At 36.9% G+C, this 21,302-nt stretch overlaps 1 protein-coding gene across 1 annotated transcript in view; it reads left to right on the forward strand.

Annotated features, from left to right (window-relative positions):
* The first annotated feature begins 2,005 nt into the window (after window positions 1-2,005).
* ARSJ (arylsulfatase family member J) overlaps window positions 2,006-21,302 on the forward strand; it is an 87,515-nt gene continuing 68,218 nt past the window's right edge. Inside the window, exon 1 of the mRNA XM_032292475.1 lies at window positions 2,006-2,817. Coding sequence (XP_032148366.1) covers window positions 2,414-2,817 — 404 coding nt within the window. The 5' untranslated portion in view covers window positions 2,006-2,413. The remainder of the gene's footprint in view (window positions 2,818-21,302) is intronic.

The following is a 21,302-nucleotide window of genomic DNA, read 5'->3' on the forward strand; positions in this document are numbered from 1 at the left end:
ACATTGTGATTGTTTTATTATTATTGCCTGGAATCTGAACTGAAAATGTGCCTCCTTCTCACAGAACATGGACACTTCTTGTGCTGTGTCACAAGAAGTCACTGACTATGCCCCCAAATAAAAGGCTAGATTGATCAGAATGTTTGTGTCTTTCCTATTCAAGCACCTGGCTAGGCCCATTAAGCCTAGAGCCCTACCCCTCAGTGCTTTTCAATCCCCTCATACTCAGTACTCCCGTTACACATTTGGTGACTTAATTTGCAGAATTGCTAAACTCACATTTCCGAACATGTCTTCTAAAACGGACCATCTCTGCCCAGATTAGCCAGAAGGGCTGCAAGGAAGAGCATTGACTAGAAGGCCTACAGCAGCTAGCAAGGTTAACTTCATGGAGCCCCATCGCATCTTTCAAAGTTCCCATTTCACAAAGTTTTGCCTGGGAACTCAGCAGGAACTTTAGCCACAAGAGAGAATTAAAAATAAATGAGTAAATGAAACCTAGATTTATGTTTCAGTCAATTGAGAAAATCTGACATGGTGTGTGCCAGCCCACAGTAGGTATTCAGTAAGTAACTGTTGAATAAATTTGGTAGTAGAAAAAAATATCTCAGTGGCTCTTGGCATTCATTGCCTCTTCTATGAAGAGAGACTACTATACATCCCTTTCCTGTCTTTGAGAAGGGCTTTAAAACTCTATGATTTTAGTAAAATCAAGAGTATATTCACAACCAAGACGAGTTTTTACAAGGCTTTCACTCCACACAGTAAAAGAAAGAAAAAATGTTGAAGCTCCCCGAATTACTGGATGGGAAACATTGGCTTCTTTAATACAGGAATGCAGACTGGCTTCGCGGTTCTAGAAGAAATGCATAACTCTTCCTCTCCAGGCTCTTGGCTGGAGACACCCTGTGGATAAGTTAGGGGAGAAGTAAGAGAGAGCGGGCAATTCCAGTTTGTTCACATAAGGAAAAGATAATGAAGAATCAGGCTGTAAAAGCCAGCTATTAGGAGAGGAAATAAAACTTAAAAATTTGTCATCGTTAACTGTTTAAAAAAAAAAAAAAGGAGGTGGGGACAAAAGAAATAGGAAAATGACGGTGGAGGGGGGACGAGTAAAGGGAAACCTGAAAAGGAAACTGGAAAGAGTGTCCTGCAAAATTTGTTTTTACTTTTGCTCCTTTCTCACCTCCTCCAGAAGCTTAAAAAGTTTGCAAGCGCTGCTTTCGCGATGGGAGACAGGGCTCTTCACCTACAGACCCAGGAAGAGAAGCGCCCGCTTCACCCTTCCCCGTTCGCGCCGCCGCCTTCTCCCCCTCACGGGGTGATGGGCAGGAGGCGACACTCTTGGGACTCGGTAGGGCAGGCGGATCCCCCGGAATCCCATCTGGCCCGAGCGGCGCGCAGCTCGCCCTCCTCTGCCCTGGCCATCCACCTCCCGGAAAAAGGAAAGATCGAGCCTCTAAACCGGCCTTTCCCCTCCCCCTCTTCCCGGGGAGCGAAGGCAGAAAGTACCGTTCTGTGATTCACTGGAGAGAAAAGAGGGAGGGGGCAAAAGAACTCGGAGTGCCAAAGCGAAATAAGTTAGCTGAGAAAACGCACGCTGCGCGCAGCGCCTCCGCCGGGTGCGTCAGCTCCGGGAAGACCAGGCGGGCTCCGCGCCGACCGGCCGCGGCTTTAGGGACCCGGCTTTGGCCTCCCCGCTCCCCAGCAGCCCGGAGAAGGGATTGCAGCCCGGAGTTTCTGCAGAGAAGCGGGTGGTTAGCGGTGGAGGGAGATCAGGAAACGGCTTTTTCCTCACTTCGCCGCCTGGTGAGTGTCGTGGAGATTGGCAAACGCCTAGGGAAGTACTGGGAAAAAATGGAGAGCCCTGGGAAAGTGGAGAAGGTGATCAGGAGGCCGGTCCACTGCGGCAGTGGATCTGCCCGATGACAGCCAGACGCGAAGGGTCCACTTCGTAGTTCTTCCCAGGTGTGGGGACCGCGGGACAGACGGCCGATCCCACCGCCCTCGCTCCCCAACGTCGAGGGCGCTCTGGCCAAGAAAAGTTCCTGTCCAGTGTGATTCTCAATTCCTTGAGTGATTTTTTTTTTCTCCAGACAACTTTTTGGTGAAGATATTAACTTTTTTTTTTTCTTGGTGGAGGCTGCTCAAGGGAGTGGAGAGGAGGAGAGAGTGAACTGTGCTGGAGAAGAGCGAGCTCTCCTTGTTTTTCCGAAGTCCCACCCATTAAGCCATCACTTTTGGAAGATAAAAGCTGTCGGACATGGTGACAGCCGAGAGGAGAGGAGGATTTCTTGCCAGGTGGAAAGTCTCCACCGTCTGTCGGGTGTACCCCTCCTGGATGCATGTGTGCGCCCGAAGCGACGTGGGGCGCGTGGTTCTCCGCGTGGAGTCTCACCTGGGACCCCAGTGAATGGCTCCTAGGGGCTGCGCGGGGCATCAGCCTCCGCCTCCGCCTTCTCCACAGGCCTGGGTCTGTCCTGGAAAGATGCTAGCTATGGGGGCCCTGGCAGGATTCTGGGTCCTCTGCCTCCTCACTTATGGTTACCTGTCCTGGGGCCAGGGCTTAGAAGAGGAGGAGGAAGGGGCCTTACTAGCTCAAGCTGGAGAGAGAGTAGAGCCCAGCACAACTTCCACCTCCCAACCCCATCTCATTTTCATCCTAGCGGATGATCAGGGATTTAGAGATGTGGGTTACCATGGATCTGAGATTAAAACACCCACTCTTGACAAGCTCGCTGCTGAAGGAGTTAAACTGGAGAACTACTATGTCCAGCCTATTTGCACACCATCCAGGAGTCAGTTTATTACTGGAAAGTAAGTGTTACTAATTCTTGTATTTATTCCTTGGAGAAATCTTAAGCATTTAATTCAGATCCAGCTTCTAATTTAAGGGAGTAACAGAAAGTATGGGGAACGACTGAATGAATGAATGATGTATGGTATTGGGTTATGGCATTAAAATAGATACAATGTTAATGATCTTAATTTTCTAGTCACTAGTGTAGTCTAGTTTTCCTCTTACACAGAGCCAATTGTAAGTTTTTAAATGAGATGAGAACGTATAAACACCCACCAATTAGATTTCCAGAAATGGTCTCCTATTCCAAATCGATTCTACTTCTGAGCATGCTCAGATTTTGTTTCAGATGTCATACTAGAATTCACACTCACCATCACTAATAAGAAAGATCAAAAAAAGTTTTGACACTTGATACATTCTTAAATCTAGAATTGAATGATCAGAGCCACAGATCCATAACAGAGAGAAAAAGAGCCAATGAAACAGATATAGAGTAATGTAAATATGACCACTTTATGTATGACTGCTTGGGTCTTTGATGGGTCATTTTCTCTTACAGGATCACTAGTGAAAGCCATATTTAATTACCAAAGCAGCTCTCAAAATGCAAGAAAATTCAATAGTAAGTGCCCAACAGGAATCAAACTTCCCAAACTTCATCTGCAGTTTTTTGCTGCTCTTCACAGGTCTGGGATTTTCTAACTAACCAACAGAAATCAGACTATTTAGACACTTAAGTAAAGTGCTTTTCATATTGCTGCTTTGCTAAATAGCTAAGTCTTCTACTTAAAGTGTTCACATATTTTCATATTTTTACTCTATCCTGTCAGAATATAGGCCACTGCAATTAATGTGGATGCACAAATTCAGCCTGTGGAATGAAGATAAACTAGGAGGGTCAGGGATAAGCTGGACAGAGGTAGAAGAAAAGCCTTAGCTGTTTGAATCTATGTCTTGTGATTTCAGTCGCAGGGCAGGGAACCCTTCCTTCATGAAGTTGTTTTTGGAATTGAATCCTATAAAAGTAGCCAGTATCCATTGGAAAATTAAGACTATTTTGTAAGAATCTCTGTCTTGCAGACACTTTTTCTTACAGCATGATTTCCACTGCTTAGCAAACTGTCAGAACTTAGTATCTTTGCCAGAAAATGAAAAAATTATTATCCTTCCCTCTCCTGAGAAGGAGAAAAGTCTCACTGTACATCAGAGTCATTTTAAAGGTTAATTGTGGCATCAGAGAATCAAGGGAATTTGATATTTATAAAAGAGCAGATTTTCTCTGGAAAATCATAAGTCCATCTGGTGGCCTGGAGGTCAAGTTCTTCATGTCTAATCTCAAACACCCTTATATTTGGCTCATGAAATAAATGTCTCACAAAGCTTCACTGGACATCCTCAACTAACTTACAGAATTTAGATTTACACAGATAGCCAACAGTGGTTGAAAATATGTAACTGAACTATACGAATTTATTTTTCACAATAAAGCATATGTTCAAGGCTTTTCACCAAACAAGAAAATTTGTTCTTAAACATTATCTTGCACTGAAACAATATGTAGGTTTTATCTTTTGGTCATTATGTTTACTTAATAAAATGAAACAGAAACTAAGCTGGAAATATTTCCTAATTTCTCTCTTTAGTCAAAGATTGACTCCTCTGTACTTTCAATGCAATCAGAGTTCTGATGAATTTTTTCCCCATTAAAATTTTTTATTCAGTGCAACAGGTTGTATAACTGTTTTACAGACAAAAAGTACAAATAGCTACTGTGATTTGATTTTAATTTCTATTTGAATTAAAAATTTGAAGACCTTTTCACTTGCAATTCTCCTTTTAGACAAATTGCTGGAAAATTCCTTTAAATGAACACAGATGTAAGAAAGAAAGTGGTTATGGAAGCCCAGTTGTGGACTTAATATTAACCCATTTTTGCCTGAGGTTGCATTTTTTTTTTATTTTTACAATCAGACCCTGGCGATCACCTTGAGCAGTAGGATATAAATAATTCCCACATGCTGAGGGTTCCAATAATGGAACACTAGGCATAAATGAGTTATTCATGCAGAGAATATGCCATTTATCCTCTCCATGAATACATGTCTATGCCTTCTGGATCTTCTAAATTAAAAAAGGAAGCAATAAAAAAAACTGAAATGAACTAAACTATTTTAAGGGAAAATGGGTTATGTGAAATGTGACATGATTCAAATATCTTCACATGACAAAGAGTTTACATAATTGAAGCTGAAGCTACTTTTCCCACTATTAACAAAACAACACTCCCTTTATATTTTTCTGGAGTAAAAAATGTAAAAATCTATTTCCGTTTACTGCACGAATCTACAGCAAATTGCAGATTCTTTTAATAATTTACATTATGCTAGTCTGGCAATATTGAATATCAGCCTGTCAATAAACATTCATTGGTACAGACCCCTACACTGGGGCTATGAAGAAGAAACAAGTAATTCCTAATCTCTGGAGAGTAGTTTTCAAATTGCTGTGTGCAAAAAACGTCAACCCAAATGCCAGTTAAAATGCAGATTTCTGGGCCCTTCAACTATGGTAAGTCGGGGGTTGACTCTAGAAATCAATAGCGATTTAATGAGTGTGTCGGATTATTATGATGACATTATCAAAAATAAATCAAGACTGTTAGTATTAAATGTTTGCTACTGCTGAGCAGTCACTGTCTTCCAGGGTAACGCATTTTATATGCATTGTCTCTTTTAATCCTTGCAACAACTTTATGTAGTTGCTATTGTTATACCCATTTTATACTGATGTGGCAACAGATTCCAAGAGGGGTAGTGATGCAGGGATTCTATGCACTGGCCTTTGAGAAACAGCATTCTAGGTGTTCACAGTTGTCCTGATAAGATGAAAGGTTGACTGGGTAAGTAGCTGCCTGTGTTTGATTTATTTCAAAGTTATTTACACACATTTTTTAAAAAGTTTTGCAAATAAATATGTGGATTAAAAACATCATTTTTTCTTAACAGAAAATATTGTGAAGTCCTCAAAAAAAATTATAAGCCTTGCAAAATTTAGACATGTTTATGCAGACTTTAGAGGAGGAAAGTTGACAATCTGAATTGAATTCATATCTTTGATAATAATTTTGTGTTTTTACTATTTTGTTACTCATTTATCCCACTTGAAATACCATGAAGATCACTGTTAACAAATGCAAAGGTAACTCAAGTAATGTTTATATCTAATAGGATACTTGATAAATCCACTGTGCTTAAAACAACCCACTACCCAACTGCTGTCCTCACTAAGGATAATCACTCACCCAATTTCCTATGCCTTAAATTAATTTTGCTTGGTTCTGAACTTTACACAAATGGAATTACAGAGAGGGTACTCTTCTATGTCTAGCTTCTTTTAGCATGACATTTGTAAGATTTTTCCATGTTGTTGCCTGTAGATATAATTTATTCTCTGTCATTGAATAGTGTTCCTTTGTATAAGCATATTATAATTTATTTACCCATTCTACCGTTAATAGACATTTGGGTTGTTTTCAATGTTGGGTTATTATGAACAGTGCTACCATAAAAATACTTGTATATGTTTTTGGGTGAACATAGGTATGCATTTCTCTTGGATGTCTGTCAAGAAGTGGAAATCCTGGGTTAATGGGATGTGTATGTTTAGTTTTGGTAGATAATGCTTAAGTTTCCCAAAGTGATTCTACCAGTTTATACTCTCACCAGTAATCACATGGGAAGTTCTACTTGCTTCACATCATTGCCAACATTTAGTATTATCTTTTCTCATTTCAGTCAGTCTGGTCATTATGCACTGCTACATCATTATGGTTTAAATTTGCATTTTCTGGACAACTAATAAAGTTGAGCATCTTTTCACATTTGTATGGACCAATTTTATGTCCTCTTTAAAGAGATATTTATTCAAGTATTTTGCCAATTTTTTTCTTTAGATGATTGTTTTTGCCTTATTAATTTGTGGCAGTTATTTATATATTCCATTAGTTTGTTAGATATTAGTATTGCAAATCTCTTTTCCCATACTGTGGCTTGCTTCTTCACTCTCCTCAAAAGTGTTTTGATATTTTAGTGTTTTTGTTTGTTTTGTTTGTTTGTTGTTTTACTGGTTTTGGTGTGTTTGGGTTTTTTAGTGGTTTCTTGGTTTTGTTTTTGATTTTTTAATTAACAGGAGGTTTTAATTTTCTTGTAATCCACATTATAATATTTTTCTTTTTATATCCTATTTAAGATATTCTCCCTACCCCAAAATCATGGCCATGGTCTTTTTCCCCTAAGAGTTTTACTGTTTTGTTTTTATATTTAGATTACAATTTATCTGAAATTAATTTTTAGTATGGTGTAAATGAGAGTTCAGGATTAGTTTTTCCATGTGTATATCCATTTGACCCACACTGTTTATTAAAAAGACCATACCATCTCCATTACACTGCAGCATCACCTTTTCACAAATCAGATGAATGCTCATGTTTGGTCTGTTTCCGCAGTATTCCATTCCAGTTCTCATTGTTCTTGTTGTCTATTCGTTGTGTCAATGCTATGTTCTCTTAACTACTACAGCTTTATAATAAATATTAATATCTTGAATGTAAATCCTTCTGCTTGTTCTTCAAAATTACTTCAGCTATTTTTTACCAGTTCATTAATCTTCATAGGAAAGAAGAAAGAGCATAGATGTACAGATGCAAATAGCTTGGAAGATTTGGTTTTCAGACTCTGAAGTAGTTTTTTTTTTAAATTATCCTACTTTCTAAGTAGAATAGCAAATGAGGAAATTAGTTGAGAATGAAGATCTGAAGGTTTAACGAGAGAGAGAGAGATACAAACTATCTGCTAGGAGAGTGAAAAAGTGAATTGGGTAAAGAAATGAAGTAAAAATACTGGGCAGTAATGAGAGCCCACTTGAGATTTGTGGTCATAAATTTTAACAGACACCAGACATTTTTGTTTGTTTTTCTCCCACCCTGTTCTGGTTCTTGTGTGCAGAAGTACAGTTGAAGAGATGGAATTAACTAGGTTTTGGGATTTGCCAAATGAATAGCGTGGTGGATCGTGGACTCTGAGCTTTGCAAAGGAAGGGGGAATAATATGGGGGTGTATTTTCTCTTAAAACATGCTGGAGTTAATAAATTAACTATCTGGATGCAGTTGAAGTGATAACACTACAGTAAACTTGGAAAGCCCAAAAAACATATAATAGTGATTGGGAAGGTGTATTCATGGGATCAAAATTTAGTTATATAGTACATGTTTTGAAAATTATAGGATAATTAGTGCTAAGGTCAGATGGAAGAAAACATCTTTGGAAGTAAGGAAGGCAAAGTATTTGAAGGACAGAGTGTTGAATAATCACCACCATGGTTATCCATTGAGACATCATTGAGAACAAAAAGAAATAGTAGCAAAGAGGACAGTGAGCCAATGCTGGGATCATCTATGAAGGAGGGGTCAGGTTCCGGAAAGGCCTGAAATTGGACAAAGGACTTTAACAGGAAAGATAATGAGTCTATTGTCTATTGCCTTACTTTTCAAAGGAGTTGAGCTTTTAAAGGGAGACAAGAGCCAAAATTGTCTAGAAGTGCCAGTGAGAAACTGCGAGGGCACTCATACTGCTCCAGGCTTTATTAATATTGGGATATAAGTAAAAGCCCAGCCCAACTTGAAAGTATGGCAGGGACAGCCAGGAGTCAATTACAGCAAAAAGGTACAGGGACTGTCCAAGGAAGAGATGAGGTTAAAGAGGATTTTGCTTTGAGTCCAGACTGGACAACAACATAGTGAGACTCTGTGTCTGAAAAATAAAAATAATTAGCTGTGTGTGGTGGCATGCACTGGTAGTCCCAGCTACTAGGGAGGCTGAGATGAGAGGATTCCTTGAGTATTTCTTTTTCTACCTTCAAACTCTACTCCAAAGAAATGCATGATTCACAGTTTCTCAAGAACATCTTGACTTTCTCTCTTCTTTGGCTCATTGTGTTTTCACTCCTTGGATTTTACACCCTATCTCTCTTTGCCCAAATGCCAACCACTCATTAAGACTCACCTAAAATACCACTTCACTTACACAACTTTCCATGATTCCTTAGCCAGAAATAATTTATCTCAATGAGGACCTTTCATATTTCTGTAACTGTCTCATTAGGCATGATTTTCCACTCCTTCACAGCTATTACTGAACCTCTTACTTCTCTTGCTGGTCCCCTGAGCAGCAAAGCTGATTTATAATCTCCATAAATTCTCACAGCACCCAATCCAGTGCTTTGTACTAATAGGTACTAAGTAAATGTGTGAAGAATGAATGAATCAATGAATAAATGATTATTTACTTCCCCCTGGCAGGCAATGTGATGGAGAAGAAATAGCATAGAATTTTTAATAAGGAAACCTGAGTTACAGTGCTGATTCAACAAATTAGTGACTGAATAAATTTTTTAATATTTCTAAGATGTATTGTTTTTATATATAGAATTGTAGCAATGATATTATTTACTTACCAATCTTAAAAGTTATCCTGCTCTTCAACTGACATAACATACATGAAAGTACTTTGAGAATTTTACATATTATGTAATTTTAAAATAAATATTCTTTTAAATTTAGAGTTATGTCTCCATAATTTTAAGTATATACAAACCTTACTAGAACTGGCTTTATTCTTTCTTCCAATTTCAATCTGTTGATTAAAGAAAAGGTTTGAAATTAAACCCCATATATTTTAATTTTAATATATTTTATCTGGTAAGGTACTCTACATGATACTGTTAATTCTGAGATGTCGAGGTGACTGGGGTGTAATTTTTAAAGTCTCTGCACTGGCAAACTGTTTTAGTTGTTGTTGGTTGTCATGCTTGGCAGAATCTATTGGAACCCTGCTAAGCCTGTCACAAGCGAGAGCAAATATATATTTAAACATTGGTGTTAAAAGTATAACACTAAATAAGAAATTGAAAATAGGGTAATGGAAAGGCCAGTGATTAATTACTTCAAATTCCTTCAACCAACAAAAACGTCAAGACCTTTTATTGAGTATTCCAGCTTTGAATTCCAGCTCATCCCTGGGACTACCACTCGGAAGGTACACAATAGATTTGAATTAATATATTCTTTTAGGTTTCATAGGGAGTGGAACATCTGTGCTCTCTGATCACTATTTCAATAACCTCCTAAATGATTATATTGTTTACAGCATCTGAATCCACCTCTACAATAAGGCCTGAGTAAAATTCCTACAATAGTCCAAATCATGATACTTCCCTGATTAAAATTTTTAGAATTTCCACTACTTGGAGACTAACGCATAATTTTTAAGCATTCCATGTAAAGACCTTCAAAATCTGGTCTCTGCTAAGGTTCTGTTGCAATCTCCCCACAATTTCCCATGTAGATCTTCTTTGGATTATCAGTGCCAGAGTATTTGTACTTTCCCACAAGGGCTTCATCCCCATACCAGCCTGTTTCCTTCTAAGCAGGGCTTCCATGCTAGAATGGTCTTCATTCTCCCCTGGGAAAACATCATTGCATCTTTCTAGACTCTCTAGCACCCTCAACCCCTCACCAGTGCTTTTCTGGTCATTCTCTCACCCCACCTCAGGCAGAGCCAAGTGCATTCTTCTCTGTTCCTACAGTCTTTTCTTTATGCCACTGTTTCAGTTTTTATATTTACTTACCTCTTTCCTCTTAAACTTTAAATGTACAAGAATACACTAAATTATAAACTTCATTCACATAGTCTAATTTTTAAAAACACATAAATATATGTATATACATACATATATGTGTTTAAAGGAAAGAACTTATGTGACATCAGCCATATAACTTTAACAATCAGTTTTCTCATAGAAAAATGGGGATGATCATTATACTACCTCATGGGGTTTATTATGAGGATTAATTATGATTGTGTACCTGAAGCATTTAGAACAGGGCCTGCCATATAGAAATCCATATAACCTTGATAATATGGGTTACTTCCAGGTTGGAAAACTTTAAGTTAGACCATAAATATTTAATGAATGTTTGCTGATAAGCAGATTTTCAATAAACATTTATGCAGTAATTAAACCAAGTGAAAAGCTCTAAATGAAAAAATATTCAAAAATTATGTTAAGTGTTTTATGACTGACATTGAAAATGTCGGAATGACATTTTATATTCATTCTGAATTTTAGGAGCTTTCTTATTTTTCATCTGTTAGTACAATAGCTTAAAATTTAAGAGGAATGTTTTGATTTAAAAATTGTTAACGTCATATCACCATTGCTCATCAATTGAGATATGATGCCAACTTTGATAGAGTTGGATGAACATACATATTCAGATTGGAAGCAACCCCTAATAATTATTCAAGTATAATTTAAAATTTTCTCATATTCAGATAAAGCAGTTAGGTTAAGTGGAATTTATTTGAGAAGCAGTAGGCATAGGATTGATACCTATGTCTAAACCCCAGTTCTACAGTGCAAGTGAAACCTTAGGTTATTTAAAGCCTATAGATCTTCTTAATCAAATGAGAGTAGTAGGAATTTAACAGACCATTCTTTCTGGTATGTGTATCTTATTAAATAAGACCATATGGGTGAAAATACATAGAGAATTACCTGATGTATAATAAATGCTCAATACATTCTTAGTTTTAGATTTAATGGAATTTTCAGTGAATTTATTTTGAATATAAATGAAAAAATATTTCCAAAGTCTCAACTACTCCTATAAATTTTGTTCCAAATGGGCATATATAGAATCCATATCAGAAATGATAGCATGCCTATGAACCTTTTAAGTTTACCCTGTGTAAGCTTTGCACACTTTTTCTTGGTTATAATAAGATGTGGCAGCCAACATAAAGTGATAGAATTTGTAGAGCTCAAAGATATATTGAATATTATTTTCCCAAAACCTTCATTTTATAACAATAAATTATCTCTCCTAATTAATTGAATTGAATGAATAATAAAATTTCTCTATCATATCACCAACATCAAATCTACCAACCAAGTGGGCCTCATAGGGAGACAGACCAGAAAATAATCACTAGGTCATTGTCCCCTTCCTGAAGAGATAACATAATATGCTTTTCTTGAAACTCAAGCTTGGTAGAGAGGGTAACAACCAGCCATGGATGATAAAGAAGCTATGGAAACTGACTTAAAGCCTGTAGATCTTCTTTTTTTTTTTTTTTTTGAGATGGAGTTTCACTTTTGTTACCCAGGCTGGAGTGCAATGGCTCGATCTCAGCTCACAGTAACCTCTGCCTCCTGGGTTCAAGCAATTCTCCTGCCTCAGCCTCCTGAGTAGCTGGGACTACAGGCGCATGCCACCATGCCCAGCTAATTTTTGTATTTTTAGTAGAGACAGGGTTTCACCTTGTTGACCAGATTGGTCTCTATCTCTTGACCTTGTGATCCACCCACCTCGGTCTCCCAAAGTGCTAGGATTATAGGCGTGAGAGATCTTCTTAGTCTAAGAAGAGTGCTGAATTTTTCCATGCACAAAGCCCAAACGTGCTTGATAGGAATGGTTTGGCAATATTCAGTGCCCAAGAAGGTCCAGCCAGCAGATGGACACAGCAGCAAGAATTTGGGTGGCAACCAACACTTAATTAAATTAAATTCATAATGACAAATCTAAAATCGGCACTAAAAATGCCAGTAGTCTTTTGTTACTTTCCTATATTATGTGTCCCATGCTTCAGATCTACCATTTCCAAATTTTTCATCTCCTCAAACTGCTAATATCCTTTCATCAGCTCATTACCTTGCTTCTAAATTCCATTGAAAATTAGAAGCAGTAATAAATTAGCCCTTTCATTACCAACACCAAATTTACCAACTTCCCAGCATTGGCAGCACATGTGCTACCTCTCTTTTCCAGGAGACATTGAGGCACATGCATCAGTCAAAGACCTATGCCTCCCCAAGACACTTTTTTCCTCCTCTAGGACTTAGTTTTCACAATTTTACGTTCTTTCTTTGTCATTTTTAAAAACCTCTACTAAAGCATTTCTACCATCACATAAATAAGTTTAAGTTTCTTCTATCTAAAAACAAATCAAAACAAAGTGCACAATTTACTTGACTCAATTTTTCTGCACTTCTACCTAGAAAAAAATTTATGAAAAACATATATACTAACTCCATTTCAATTTTTAACCTATAATATATTAATATATACTGTAAATTTGATGGCATGCCTGTACTATATTAATTCATATCTACTATAAATATACTATAATTAAAAATTTTTAAATAAATTTATAATTTATTAGAAATTTTTTTAAAATATTTTCCCTAATCTTGAATATGAAACGAAACAATTTTTACATTGTTTTATCAGACTTTTAAAAATTATCTTTGGGGTTGAACATTATGAGGTTAAAGACTGTGTTACATCCTTTGAACACACCAGGTTCTTGCACAGGATAAGGCCATAATGAATGTATGTGAACAGAGTGATTCAGACTCAAAATTTAATTTGGTTTAGATATTTTTAAAATACTTGAATATATAAACTTGAACACTTGAAATCAATGTTTTAATTTGCTCCTAGTTTGGCTGTCTCTTTAACTCTATAGTTTAATCAAACATTTTTCCTAACTAAAAGATTTAGTTGAGCATAAAATCTTGTTAATGGCAATTTAACATTTATTTGGCATATATGTGCTAAGGAATATATCTTACGTACATTACCCTCTAATATATACTCTTAGTATATCTATCTCTAAAAAATATATCTATCTCTCCATATATGTATATGTACATCTGTATCTCTTTTATATATCCTACAAATCTCATAACTCTAGAGTAATTATTATCCACATTTTATATTTGAAGAAATCAAGCTCAGAGAAGTAAGGTCTTGTCCAAGGTCCCATGTAAGTAATGAAGCTAGGATTCCAACTCCAACACTATGATTTTTCCACGAAATTATTCAGATGGCTGACAGGATGGGGTTTTTGTCTCTGCCCAGCTTTCTTTGGAGTAGAAATCAATAAATATCTTGTTTTCAAACTAAAGCAACCCCAGCCTAAGGAGATATAGTTCTTCTAAAAACCAGAAACTCATTTTCAAAGTGCTTTCTCAGACAGTTTTGGGTTGGTGGAAGAAGTTCTTGTGTTTTATTTGTTTCATATATAAATTAATGATGTCAATACTACCTTTCAGAATTTCTAAGAATACTTAACCTATTTATCAAACTATGCTTTCTCTTATTGAGAGATGAAACGAAGAGCTTAAATGTTCATTAACTGTAGATGCCACAAGGCACTTAAAGTACAATCCAGTTCTATTTTTGTTACTGTGTTTTGAAGTAACAACTGTCTAATTCCTATACAATCTGTTGTTTAAATTTGATTGTGAAAAGTTTTTATAATTTTTTCCACATATATTGTTGATCCTAACAACCTCTCAAATATTAACAATTAGATATTTAGAACTGTAAGATGTATATAATAAAGCAATGTTTAAGAATCACAGAGATAACTTGTTAAAACATTATTCCTCTGGCCCTACCCTAATATTATTTCAGAAGGGCTAGGGTGGGTTCTTGGTTCTGCATTTCCGGTAAGTTCCCTGTGAAGGTGAAGTCGCTGGTCTGGGAACCATACTGAATAACACGGCAGTAGAGTTTTGATCTTTAATGATCCATGGTGATTTATTACCATCTTTGCCTCTTTTTTTCTCCCCACCATTTATTTAACACCTGCTATATGCATATGACTATTTAATTTAAATGCGATCTTGGAAGAAAGTCAGTTGACTTATGTTTTTCCTCCTATAATCTGAAATTGAAAGCTTGTTTAAGGTCTCATATAGTTGACTCTTGGAAGAAACATCTCTATTAATGTGTATCTGTTCTCCCATGAAATAAGTGACATGAAGATTCTTATTTTAGGCATAGTAATTGGTTCAAGAGCAAAAAGAAACTGAGAACTGAATAATGAGTTTCTGTGAAGTGAATCATGAAATTAAAGATACTAGGAGATGTAAACATTTGGGAGTATAGTTCTTTTTTGTGTGCTCCTTTTCTACCATGGTGCAAACTTGAAGAAAATGGATGCTTATTTCAGTGTGTTGCTTAAATTAGGAAGCTATGAATTTTATCTAGTTTTCATCAATTTCAGAGTATGTGCATATACAATATATCATAATTTTCTGAAGTATTATAGCCATCTTAGCTAGGGAATTCATCATTAATTACCTCTAAAAGGAAATTAGGTCAATTGGATCAATAGTCTGAGATTTGCTAAAATTAAAATAATTCAATGGTTTGTTTCCAAGAATAGAGCTTTTTAGATCTGTTTTTTTTTTCTGTGTCTCTGAATGATTCCAGATGTCAAAATAATAAAACAAAAAAATTTTTAAATAGTATTTAAGATCAATGTTAATACACTGGATTATGTCATTTAATCCTCACCTCAAACCCATGACATAGTTGAGTGTGTTTATTTCTCAATTATATAAAGGAAACTTCCAAGGTTAAATGCATACCTTTAGAAATTCCGAAAGGGAGTAAACTATTCAGTGACTAATTTGTAAACCTCGTGACACTCCATTAACAGCTAATGGTTCATTAAGGAATGGCCCTTGATTAAACTGGTGTCATTTTTATTTCCCTGAAATTCATCCATCATTCATTCATCCATTCATTCAATATTAAAAATCTACTCTTTGCCAGGTGCTGTTCTAGACACTGCTTATGTTTTGGCTTTGTTCCCACCCAAATCTCATCTTGAATTGTACTTCTCATAATACCTAAGTGTCCTGGGAGGGACCCAGAGGGAGGTGATTGAATCAGGAAGGTTTCCCTGCATGCTGCTGTTCTCATGATAGTGAGTGAATTCTCAAGAGATCTGATGGTTTCATAGGGGCTTTTCCCCGCTTTTGCTTGGCACTTCTTCCTGCCATCATATGAAGAAGGATGTGTTTGCTTCCCCTTCCACTGTAATTGTAAGTTTCCTGAGGCCTCCCTGGCCAGGTGGAGCTGTGAGTCAATTAAACCTCTTTCCTTTATAAATTACCTAGTCTCGGGAAGTCCTTTATAACAACATGAGGATGGACTAATACACTGGGAAACGCATCAGCTGACAAACCTATAAAAATCCCTGTTTTCATGGTGTTTATATTCTAGTGCAAGGAGACACAAATAAGAAAACTATATGTTAGAGGATGACATGCTCTAAGAAAGAAGATAGGGCAGTAAAGAGGATTCGGAGTCATAGAGATTGAGAGGACAATATAACAAAGGTCACAGAAGTCCTTGATAATAAGGGAGGCAAGAAAGGAAACATTGTATGTAGCTGCTCCAGGCAGAAAGAAGAGTGAATGCATATGTCTTACAAGAGGAGCACCCCTGGTATGTTCAAGTACCATTACAGGACAGACCCACTAAGCTAGTTCAGAGATAGAGCAGGAGAGTAAGAGGAAATGGGGTCTAAGCAGTTAAAGAAGAAATCACCCTGCCACATGTTTACCTATGAAACAATCTTGCATGTTCTCTACATATACCCCCAAACCTAAAATGTAATAAAAAAAAAAAAAAAGAAGAAGAAGACAGATCCTATGGTGTGATGTAGGCTCAGGCAGGGGCACTGACTTTCACTCGACCGAGATGGGAGCCATTGGGAGGCTCGGAGAAGAAGGGGAACCTGATCTAACTTAGTTTTTAACAGAACTGCTTCAGTGGCTGTGTTGAGGATACATTATGCAGGTCAGATGGACAGCAGGTGGATCTGTTAAAGAAACCATAGCATTAACCTGTGTGAGAGATACTGGGGTGGAGGGAGGTGTGATGGAAAATGGTGGATTCTGAGTATATTCTGCAGGTAGAGCAGATAAGATATTTTAATGAACTAAAAATGCAACAGGAAGAAGGGGGATTCAGGGACAAATTCAAGTTTATTCATTCAACTATTAGAAAAAAAAGTGCTTGCTCAAGCAGGCATGTATCACAAGTTACAGGAATCTCTTTGACAATTACATTTCACATTTCAAAGCCTACCAATAAATAGTAGTCTTTGTTTCTCCCTTGTTTTCCTGACTCCGTTAGGTTTTATATTTTGAAGGATTGCAGTTACAGATTTTTTTTTTCATTTATCATAGTAGGTGGTGTCAGAAAGTCTGAATCTGAGTTCTGACTCAACCACTTACTAATATTTCAAAAGAAAGAAAAAGCAGCACAGGTAAATATGGAGGAAGGGTGCTACATTAGACAAGCATGCCTGTCTAGCCTCATGGCTGTCGCAGAGTAGAATGAACTGGGTGAATTCACCATTCTCCCTTATTTTACTACTTTGGACTTGTAGCCAAAACTCTACATTTTATTACTGCATCCATATGGTCAGATGGTTGGTGATAAAAAGGAACCTACATGAAGAGCCAATGTATGAATTCAGCATCCGTCTCAATTTTCATCAAAATGAATGTTGCCACTTCGGAGTATTGATTGCATTACTTATCAAGTGTTTACACATACACAAGCACACACACACACACACACACACACACACACACACACACGAGAGAGAAAGAGAGAGAAATACATGCATACATACATGTGTTTCCCTTCCTCTTGGATTAATGTCAAGGCAAAAGAGTCTGAGCAGTAGCTGGTGGTTCTGCACTTACATTTTTAGAAATATCATTTTTAAGGATTTACATCTGCCAAGTTTTTTGTTAAAACTTGAAGTCCACCTATTTTGTTTCTTATTTTAAAAATGGCTAAAAATAGGTCATTTGCTTTAATTTATAGAACATAGTCATTTATTACAACTTTTCCACATCGGCAAGCTCTTTGTTCTCTAAAAGCAAAGTACTCACTAAACAGTTTATGGGTCAACCTGAATAAGTTGCATCACTGCTGGCTTTTGCTGTGGTTTTCTGGGCCAAAGACTTAACAGCTGTGCAGACACTGAGAAAGATTTCATTGAGAGGAATGTTTGTTTTAATGCAATCACCTTAGTTACCACACATAGTATTGAAATCAAAACGTCCAACCTCCATCCGATGTAACATGTTAGCCCAAACAGTCCCTTTCTTAGATTTTAAGAACAAGCACTATAGGACATCTCCTGCAAAAGAATATATACTTTTTTATTTTCTAAAGAATGCAGCATCTAGGAATGTTTTACAAGTTCAAATCCCTCCTCTAAGTCCCTTTATTTTAAATCTTAAAGTGTAAAACTTTAGGCACGCCAGGTTGGGTTGTTGGGTAAGTGCTACTTCACTCCCCAAGTGCTGGATGCCTCCCCCGGGTGTGAGCAGAGTGTACGTGTCACATCTCCCTGGTGTCTGCTCAGAATCTGCACTGTAGTCTCTCTCCTGTTGCTTATGTTTCATCCAGAGGAGCTGCCCAGTTCACATTACCTGTGTTTGTCATAGGTACATTGGTTTATTTCCTTGTTGGATGTGAAACTTACTCTGTAATTTTTCAAACTCTTTTTCACTGTGGAACTTATCGGTCAATTTCTTGATGGAAAATAAGTCCAACATATAAAACAAAAGAAAGTAGAGCTGCTGGTGCAAGTTCCAGCCTCAACCCCTTCTTTCTAAGGCAGGCTCAGGGCACTGCTGCCAATCTCCAGGGCTCCTGAGTCATTGTTTGAAATACACTGGCCTCTTCAATCCACGTTGGGGGAATTTTCTTAACATATCAAGCAACTAAGTTACTGACTTAACACTACAAATAAGTAATATGTTGATAAGGCAATCATTCTCACGAAGTACCAGCATCAAGTTATAAAATGTAAGAATAATGACTCAGCAGCAGCAACAATAAAGAGCTACAGATCTATTAAACACATCTTTTATAAGACAATGTTTTGGTTTCTTTTTTTTCTACAAACTATAGCTGTCGCTTTGATGAATACACCAGAATCAATTATAGCTATTAAAGTTGAGGCAGTTCACTAATAAACCTGTGGTATTATAGCACTACCATGGAGGTGGGCATGAAATAACATACAAACCAGCCTACGGGAGGTGCACAGAAAATAATAACACAACAGCAATATCGGTAGAGAAGTTTTGCAGATGATATTGAACTCTCACATTTTTCACTTGCCATGAAATTCAATAGCCCAGTAGTGAGTAACTATTATTTGATAAGCTACAGTTAAGCATACCAGAACAGGTATAGGGAACTATACCTACAATTTATTCTCCATCCATGTGTATTTTGTAAAATGCCTAATACAAATCATTGTCAGTGCCTCATTTTCTTAACATTTTATCATTGCCTAATTGTTATTTCATCAATATCTCATTATTATTTCTCTAACTCTAAAACAGGGAAAGCAGTAGGAGGCTGTCCGGATGATAAATAAAATACTGAAAAAAACATAGTGGTAACAATAAGAATGGAAAAGAGAGCAATAATTCAAGAGACAAGCAGTGATAGAAGGAAAATTGCTTAATGCCCCAAGGAGCACAGGCTTGAAGACAACAGAAACTGGAAGACTTTCAGAAAAAAAAAATCTATTTAGGTGGCTGATAGATCACAGTAAAATTAACTAAAATACAAGGTAGGGAATATTCTGACTTTTAACTCTGCCATTTGACTCCATACTTTCATTCCATTTTTCAGGAACCAAATTCCATTTGCTAATATGCAACCATATAAACATATTCTGATGAAACAGTTAAAATCATGTTGATTATAGTTGCCAAATGTTCAAGAAAAAAATGTTTAATATACATAAAGTAAAACATAGTGACTGTGAAATCTGTATTTCAGTGCTACACATGATGATTGCAATCCCTGTAAATAAAACATGATAGAACAGAAATTCTCCTAATAAATGTTACAAAATCAGAAAAGATAAGACATGAAAACAGGGAAGTGCTAGTTCTCTCTTAACCAGCCTCTCATAACAGCTAAAAATTCTTTCTTGAGGCTGTGAAATTGTTCACAGGTTTATATACATCCCTAAAGTTCAAATAGTGAAGTGTCTCAGAGAGCTTTATTACTCTGACTCATGTTTGGCCAGATGATTCATTATTAGGGAATTGGTTGACTAAGTCAGATCTATGTGTGCATTTGAAACGTTAAACAGAAGATTTTTGAAAGGAAATGTCATGCATATTTAGAGGCAGGGCTGTTAATGGGACAGAACACTGACCTGAGGGTAAACAGAAATTATTCCCCCCACAGTATGCTGTTGGCTTTTGAGGTTTATGTTCTGTGTGAGCCACTCAGGAAAGTGTCTACCACAACACAAACAGATTACTTATTTCATATTTGCCTGAAAAGAAATGTTCTCTTCAGACAGCTCTAGTTATTATTTAAATTTTATTGTGCATTTAAATTGCTATTTTAAGAAGAAAGACATTATTTTTATCTTCCCACCCCGACCTGGCTCCCAAAACACAAATGGTTTGATTCTGGAGAGGTTATTAAAAGGGTTGGTAGAGTAGAAATGGCAAGAGTGGGTGCAGCCTTGCAACAAAGGAAAGAAAAATGTTGTGGCAATTTAAAAAATAGCAGGTTCAAAGAAAGGATATTTTTAAGATAGAGACATATTCTTGAAGGTGAAGGCTGAGGAGAAAATGGAGGGAAATTAGTGGAAAGTAAAAGATTAAAGAAATGGGAGAGGTAAATTTATAACACAAGTGACCTCTTCTCAGCCTATTTGAAATTGTATTTCTCTTCCAAGGCTACACCAATGCCACGTCCTTCTCTCAACCTTCCACACCTTAAGCTCTGTTATGTATCCATTTGTATATAAGTTCAGCTGAAGTCAAAATACGCAGGTTAATATCCATAGAGAAAAAAATAATCTATGATGTAGGAGCCTAATCTTTATCTAAGCTAGGGGCTCAAAGACCTTCTTTGATTATCACAGGTGTCTAGTTTGGAAAACATAGGGCAAATAGAAAATAAATTAATGGATTCTTTCATTTTTCTATAAAAAGGTGAACATTAGACAACATGTTGTCTCTAGTCATAATATTGATAATGCTTTTTGTGCTGCTGATAATGCACTTAAGTTTTTTAACATGAATTTTGCTTCAATATTTTAATCCTTAATTTGACTGAATTTTCATTGTATACTTTATGTACAGCAACATTTAATAAGGAGGCTGATTTTTCATCTCCTTTTCGCCAGACTGCCTAACTCAGTTCATGTTGCATCAGGCAGGAGAACTGGTTTTCAGCTTGCTTTTCCATGGTTTGTTTGGAAGGAGAGCGTAAGAGGAAATAGAGTCTCCAGGCAGTGGCAACAGCTGGAAGGCATCTCGAATTAGATTCCAGGCAAACTTGGGCTGCATCTATAACTTTCCATATGCTGGCTTACAGCTTCTTTTAAAAAGGTTCCCAAAACAACATGCAAATTTAAAAAGATTTGCTGCACTTGTATATGTGACTCAATGTGAAGTTGCTTTTCTTGACCACCTTAGCATAGAATGTAAACTGATAGTGAGTCCTAACTTTGAAGATGTTACCCAGACAAGATGTCTCAGAAGGTCTATGTGCTTGACTGATTTGTT

The sequence above is a fragment of the Sapajus apella genome, unplaced genomic scaffold (assembly GCF_009761245.1).
Source record: "Sapajus apella isolate SASKATOON/1434 unplaced genomic scaffold, GSC_monkey_1.0 scaffold27, whole genome shotgun sequence".
In the NCBI taxonomy this organism is placed as follows: Eukaryota; Metazoa; Chordata; class Mammalia; order Primates; family Cebidae; genus Sapajus; species Sapajus apella.